The sequence below is a fragment of the Malurus melanocephalus genome, unplaced genomic scaffold (assembly GCF_030028575.1).
Source record: "Malurus melanocephalus ecotype Western Australia unplaced genomic scaffold, MMel_1.1 scaffold_86, whole genome shotgun sequence".
Lineage (NCBI taxonomy): Eukaryota > Metazoa > Chordata > Aves > Passeriformes > Maluridae > Malurus > Malurus melanocephalus.
Genome location: NW_026623318.1, coordinates 538,205 through 545,879, shown reverse-complemented (window position 1 = coordinate 545,879; position 7,675 = coordinate 538,205). Strand labels below are relative to the sequence as shown.

The 7,675-nt window shown below is 46.1% G+C and overlaps 1 protein-coding gene across 1 annotated transcript in view; it reads left to right on the top strand.

Moving 5' to 3' along the window:
• The first annotated feature begins 3,673 nt into the window (after window positions 1–3,673).
• The window catches only part of MYL3 (myosin light chain 3), a 12,767-nt gene continuing 8,765 nt past the window's right edge, over window positions 3,674–7,675 (top strand). Inside the window, exon 1 of the mRNA XM_057367819.1 lies at window positions 3,674–3,844. Within this exon, the coding sequence (XP_057223802.1) occupies window positions 3,710–3,844 (135 nt within the window). The 5' untranslated portion in view covers window positions 3,674–3,709. The remainder of the gene's footprint in view (window positions 3,845–7,675) is intronic.

Genomic DNA, 7,675 nt, shown 5'->3' with positions numbered 1-7,675 from the left:
ATTCCAAAGGCAGAATTCCATAGTGGGAGAAGTTGCACAACCACTTTGGGCTGGAATGGGAACATCTCTGACGCGGCCGGCTCTCCTTTAAAGATGTCTGGAGTGCTTCCAGGGATTCTCTGGGGGTGAGGATTGGAGTTGAAGCTCCAGAATTCATTTGATTCTTATTTTGAACAGAAATCCCAAAATATTCCAGAGGGGGAGAAGTCAAACATCTGGAAAGTGATGAATTTTTAATATCCCGTAACAATATTCCATGAGGATCGCTCACTTCTCCCAGGTTTTCRTTTTCCTCAGGAGAAGGCGGTTCACGCTCTCTCCAACCTCCTTTAGCTGGAAAAGAGCAGGAAAAAGAGGAAAATCAGGAGATAATCCCATCCAGGTCCCTTTTTCCAACAAAAGTGACTCCAGATATTTTGAGGTCCTTTCCAAACTGGGTTGTTCCCCGATTCCAGCAGACATTCCAGCATTCCATCCCATATGACAGCCAGACTTATCAGGGATCATGAGGCATTGTGGCAGCATTCCCAAATTTCAACAATCCYGATTTTGCCCAGAATGTTTTGTTTTCACTCCAATCCTGTTTTTCTGGCCCTAAAATCCAGCTGTTTGGGTTGTTTTTTGGGTTTATTTCTGGGTTTTGTGGGAAATGTCTTGCTGAGTCCTGGAGAAGCATCATACCCCAAAGGATCCAGGGAATTTTAGACAATTCCCAGCTATCCCAGCCTCTCCTGTGGGACTCTGGARTAACTTCTTGGCACAGAAAAGTTGAGGAGGAATCTCCACCCCCTGACCAAAATCCATTGATAAGAAAAGGGATTTTTTGGCAGGTTTGAGTTTTTTTGGAGCTGCTGGGACCCCRAAGTTTCTCCTGGGAGAGATGAATGAGGGATTTAGGAAAAGATTTATTTTTTTTTGCAGGAAGATTTGCAGGACACAGGACTATCTTTAATCCATGGAATTGATCCAGGTGATTCAGTGCCTGAAGGGATTAAAAATCCCTCCCGTGCTTTCCGGTTTTTGGTTGATAATAGATATTCAAATAATGAGAAGTTTATTAGTCATTTTGAAATCCTGGAATGTTTTGGCTTGGRAGGGACCTTTAAATCATTCAGTTCCAACCCCTGCCATGGATCCAAGACCCATCCARTCTGGCCTTGGATATTTCCAGGGATGGGGCAGCTTTTCTGGGAAATTCCAGCACCTCCCCACCCTCACACTCAGGAATTTATTCCCAAATCCCACCTATCCCTGCTCCCYGTTTCCTGTGGAATCCACCTGATCTGCTCGGGGATTTTGGCCATCCACAGATCCACAGCAGTGAACTCCCAGAAATCCATGGAATTGCCCTGGGATTAGCAGTGGAGCAGGCAAGAGTAGCCTGAATCAAACCCCAAAGGATTTAACTAGGATTTTTTAGCCAGAATTCTCCAATCAGAAATGACTTTACATAAAATGTCAGGATATTGGAATTGTTTTGATTGATGGAGTGCAAAGGATCTTTCCTGAATGTTCTTCATCATAAATATAAAAAATTATATTCATATAATCTTGGATAATCCAGAATTTCCCCTGAAAATCTGGCTGAGGTGATTTCCAGCCCCTTTTCTGTACTATCTTTCCCATTATTTCTTTTTAGTAGGGCAAAAGCTGAGGGGAAAAAATAAATCCCAAACCAAACCCCAACAAGAGCTCCAGGCGTGGCTGATTTGTGGGATTTTGGAGAGATGGGAAATCTGATCTGTGGGATTTGGGAAAGCAGGGAAGTCTGATCTGTCAGATTTAGGAGAGCAAATCTGATCCTAGGTTTGGGAGAGCAGGGAAATCTGATCTGTGGGATTTGGGAGAGTAGGGAAATGTGTCTCTCCCTTTTTTTCTCGACTCTTCCATCGAGGTGGAGGTGAAAAGATCCCAAGMTGCTCCTGAGATCCTGCTGGCCTGATGTTTTCCAGGGCTGTTTTCCAGCTGGGAATGTGACCTGGGGGCTTTGTAAAAGGTGAAAAACAATTCCTGCTCTTGGGCTGGGCCTGCTCTRCTTCTGTCCCTGTGGCTGCAGCTGATCCCAGATTAATTTTTGTTGGAATTTTGCTACTCTAAATGAGCAGAATCTGGAATTTCTGGTGTCTGTGATAATTCCGTGGACTTAAGATTTGTGAAATAAATTCCTGGTGTTTTCTGGGATCTGAGAAAGCTCCTACAATCCTCCAGTCATGATCCAACTGATATTTCTTGGAATTCCAGCCTGGATTCCCTCACTAATACATTGTGGTTTGATGGGAGGTTGCTTTGCTCCTGAGAATGGAGTTTTTGGGAAAAMCAAAATAATTTGAGCAGTGTGGAAGTGCCCCTGTGTCAGAGGAACCATCTGGTATGGAAAAATGACCTGGAAATAGAAAATATCCCAGAAAAACCACATGAACAAGGTCAGATCTGAGAATGATTCCCTGCATTTTGCTTTGCAGTGGGGGTTATCCACTCCCAGTGGATTCCCTGGGATTAGGGAAGCCTGCAATGGACCCCCTTATCTTGGTCCTTGGGACAGGAATTTGGCACTTGAGTCCCTAAAAAGGCCTGGAAAATCTCAGCCCCGTGTGTCCACTCTCAGCTCTGCCCCTTCCCCCCCTTGCCTGCCTTCCCCCTGCACCAGGATGGGTTTTCCTCAAAGCAATCCCAGGTTTTGGGATTTTTCTTTCCCAGGAAGAGGGTGGGCTGTGATCCCATGCAGGAATTCTCCCTGTGCCAGCAGACAAGCCCCGTTCCCAGCCCGAGACATAAACCCAGCTTATCTCTGCACCACAAAGGCCAGGGGGGCATCCAGTCTGGGAAAGGGCTGGGAATGCTACTGGGGAGCTGGGAGTGTCACCCTGGAGCTGGGAATGTCACCCTGGAGCTGGGAATGTGACTTGGAAGCTGGGAATGTCACCCTGGAGCTGGGAATGTGCCCCAGGAGCTGGGAATGTGACTTGGGAGCTGGGAATGTCACCCTGGATGGACAAAACCCCCGGGAGCTGGCAGTGCCACTCATGATGCGGGAATGTCCCCCTGGAGCTGAGAATGTCACCCAAGAGCTGGGAATGTCACCTGGGGACCTGGGAATGTCACCCTGGATGGATCAAACCCACGGGAGCTGGGAATATCACTCAGGATGTGGAAATGTCTCCCAGGAGCTGGGAATGTGACTTGGCAGCTGAAAATGACACTCGGGAGCTGGGAATGTCCCCCAGGAGCTGGGAATGTCACTGGGGAGTGGGAAGGGCACTTGGGAGCTGGGAATGTCACTGGTGAGATGGGAATGTCACTCAGGATGGATCAAACCCCCAGGATCTGGGAATGTCCCCTGGGATGGATCAAACCCCCGGAGCACCTGGATCGTAACCCGAGCTCGCCCCGTCCCCGCGCAGCCGAAGCGTTCGAGGTTTGAGCCGGCGCCAGGCTCGGCCTAAACCCCCCGGATGCCTTTCCCTGGAAGCGTTAATTGGGAACAATGCCGGGTCCAGGGGCACGCTCTGACTCGGGATCCAAAATAGCCGGGGCCGCTCTTGTCCTTTTATAGCCGTGCCCCCATTGTGGGCGCTGGAATGTGCCCGGGCTGGGAGGGACCGGGGGGCACTTCCAGAGGGGATAAAGAGCCACCGCAGCCGCCAATTTCCCTGCAGCAGCTCCTCTTCCCAGCCTTTCTGTCCCTCTCCTGCTCCTTCCCGAAGCATCCATGGCTCCCAAGAAGCCTGAGCCCAAGAAGGCCGAGCCTAAGAAGGAAGAGCCCAAAGCAGCGCCCAAACCGGCGCCGGCGCCGGCGGAACCAGAGCCCAAGAAAGAACCGGAATTTAACCCGGCTTCGGTGAAAGTAGGTGATTGATCCTGGTGGGGCTGGATCTCCTGGAGCAGTGTGGGATACTGGGAATTGATATCTTGGAAAATGAGCTGGGAATCGGGTTTGTGCTGGAAAGTAAATGTCCCATAAGGGATAATGCTGCGAGACACAGGAGGGTTTCTGTGCCAGGCACTGTCCTTGGGAATTGTCCTTTGGGAAAGGGCATTGTCCTTTGGGAATTGTCCTTTGGGAATTGTCCTTTAGGGACAGGCATTGCCTTTGGGAATTGTCCTTTTGGAAAGAGCACTGTCCTTTGGGAAAAGGGAATTGCCTTCAGGAATTGTCCTTGGGTAAAGGGCATTGTCCTTTGGGAATTGTCCTTTGGGAATTGTCCTTTAGGGACAGGCATTGCCTTTGGGAATTGTCCTTTGGGAAAGGGCATTGTCCTTTGGGAAAAGGGAATTACGTTCAGGAATTGTCCTTCGGTAAAAGGCATTGTCCTTTAGGAATTGTCCTTCGGGAACTGTCCACCAGAAACCAACACACATCTCTCCCACATCTAAGTTCACTCCAAAAGCCTCATTCCAGTCACTTCATCCCAAAAGAAATTATTCAGCAAGGCAAAAAAAGYCAGATTGACCATCCCACCCAGCAGGGATTTGTCCTTGAAATGGGATTTTTTTTCCCCCCATGAAAAATCACAGAATCCTGGAATGGTTTGGGTGGGAAGGGACCTTAAGGATCTTCCCATTCCACCCCTGCTACAGGGACATTTCCCACCATCCCAGGCTGCTCCAAGTGTCCAATCTGACCTTGAGCACTGCCAGGGATCCATGGGCAGCCACAGCTGCTCTGGGAATTCCTTCCTAGCCCCTTCCCACTCTCCCAGCCAGGAATTCCATCCCACTCTCCCATCCATCCGTGCCCTCTGGCACTGGGAAGCCATTCCCTGTGTCCTGTCCCTCCACCCCTTGTCTCCAGTCCCTCTCCAGCTCTCTTGGAGCCCCTTTAGGCCCTGCAAGGGGCTCTGAGCTCTCCCTGGATCCATCCCTTCCTTTTCCAGGTGAACATTTCGAATTGATAACAATTTTTGGATCCTCGAAAAGCAGTTTGTCCCCTAGGAAAGCACGGGAATTCTGAGAGAAAGGGAATAGGTTGCTTCATCTCCCTTTAATTTCAGTTATTGCTGAAATCCTTTTCCACACGGGACCAACTCCTGCAGCGCAGGATTTGGGACAAATGAAGCACTGCAAGGGCTTTTCCTGCCTTGAATCCCAAAATCCCTGAAAACCTTCATATATTGGTGAAAAAGCAAGGATTTGTGACCATTTCCAGAGGTGAAATCCCAAGGAATTCCATTTTGGGGTGGTTTAGAAGGGAATAACTCAGAGTCGGTACTGTGCTCCAGAGACAATTCCATTCCTCGGGAATGGGGTTTGTGGTGGGGTTCAGCTCTCTCCAACTCCTCTGTAATTAAAATTCCAGCACTGGGAAAAGACAGGGGCAGAGGGAATAACCTCCCTTGAACCTGCAGCCAGGACACTGTGACTTTGTGGGAATATTCCCCCGGGATTCTGGGACTGTGGGATGAAGGACAACAAAGATGAATTATAATTAAAAAAACCCAAACCCAAATTGGCATGGCTTCAAAAATGTTTATTTTTTAATCAGCACAATTCCAGGCTCCACAAATTAATTTTATTGGAAAAAAAAAAAACAAACTTGGAAACCTTGGGGGAAAAAAATTTGGAAAAAATTAATTCCTGCATTTAAAAAAAATTACTTTGCAGAATTATTCAGGAAAATTCTTGTTTTTCATTAAAAGTGTGATYTTTCCCTCCAGCACAATTTGGAGTTATTAGGTTTATATATTTACAATAAATATGATACAATGAATATGATTCTTATCCCATTTTCTAAAGTGCAAAAAATGTTTCTGGAGTTCCTAAATAATAAATAATAAATAATAAATAATAAATAGTAAATAATGAATAATACATAAACCAATGATGCTGTGATAACATCCCTTATCTCTGCAGGGAACATTCCATTCCCAAATATTAGATGAGGGAAATTGGTTTGGGTCTGGGGCATTTTTCTTCCCARTCTCACAGAAAGGGAATATTTCCCAGACAAGTTTTCCTGGGAATTCTTTAATTAAATGTTTTTTATCGGGAACGCCCTTGTCAAAAGGGAAGGTGTTTGGGAAGGGCCTGACAAATTCCAGCTCCGTAAATCTGGCCCTGGTGGAGSCCAGAATTCCTTCCCAATGTTTGGGAAAAATGCTTTCATGGGTTTKGGAATTCTCCAAACTCCTCATTCCTGCATTTCACGATGAAATCMGTTCTTATTTCCATGGAGGAGGGAATCCGTGGATAAAAAAATGGGGAGAAATCACAATTAAAATCCATCCTTTGATGGGAAAGTCTCCTGTTTTGTTGTTGTTTTTTTTTTTTAAATTTATTCCCAGATATTATTGATTGCATTTGGAATTTTGAAACCTTTTGGTTTTAGCCATTCCAATATGAAATATTCCTGTGATAGGTAAAGGTGCTCCTTTGTTGGAATTCTCCTGCCTCTCTCAGTCCTGATAATGATCCCAGGATCTTATTTTGGACTTGGAATTATATCAGATTTTCCATTTTTTCCCTACTTTTGAATGTTTCCCATCTGTTTTTCATCTCTGTTGGAATGCCAGTTCCAGGAGCCGAAAAGTGGGATCCATCCCTTCACWAAAGCCATTATCCCATTTTTTTATGCTACTCACATGCAAATTCCCATTGGATTTGATCCAAAATCTTCAAAATTCAATTTTCCAAATTTCCAAGAGTGGGTGCAATTGGTTGTTTGAAACTCATCCAAAAGAGGTTTTGGGGATTTTTTTTTTTCTTTTTTTTCCTAGAAAAGTTGGGCTGAATCCATGAAAAAGTGTTTTTTTTTTAGGGAAGTGTTGTTCTGGGATGATCCCTGAACCTTTTTATTTTGAGGAATAAATGATCCTGGAAAGATTTGGTAGCAGGAATTTGTCTTTTCCCTACATTGAATTCATTCCCACCTGGAAACGCTTTCATTAAGGAATCCCATTTCCCCAGGAATTTATTTTGCTCCCATGGAAAATCAGGCGGCTGGTGAAAACCAGGATTAAATTTGATTTCTATGGACACAGAAAATGGAAATGGCTTTGGAGCTTTAACCACAGRAAAATGGATCATTGAATTGAAATCATCAATAATGACCAGGGAGCAAATCTGTGGAAGTTCATCCCTTGGGATGGTGCCAAACTCCTAAATCTGGACAGACTGAGTCACCCTTGGTAGATGCTGAGCCAGGATAAAGGGAGATGAGGCGGGAATTTGGGAATTTGGGTGCCAACATTTCAGTGGCTAAAGTTGGATGTGCTGATATCACTCCAGTCTGGTGACCGGGATAAAAATTCCGTGTGCAGACAGCTGGAACACGTCAGGAGTTATCCATGATCACCACCTTTTCCATATTTTCCTGGGAAAAAGCAGCCAGGGTTATTTTTGAGGGTTATTTTTATGGGGCATGGAGTCTGTGTGAAATCTGCTGTCCCTAAAATGTCCTGTGGCRTTATGGAAAGGAAGAATTCTTCCCTTTTTCTGAATGAAAAGATGGAAAAGCACCCGGGATGGGAGCAGTCAGGGAAAAGCAGGGATGGGGCAACACCAGGAATGGGGAATCCTGCGGGATTTGCCTGTCCAGCTCCAGAGCATGGGTGTGCCACAGGTGGACGTGGGGCTGGGAGAAGGAAAGCTTTTCTTGGGAGAGATGGAATGATTTTTTTGGGAGAATTTCTTGGGAGAGATGGATTGAATTGTGGCTGCCCCTGGATGCCTGAGAGTG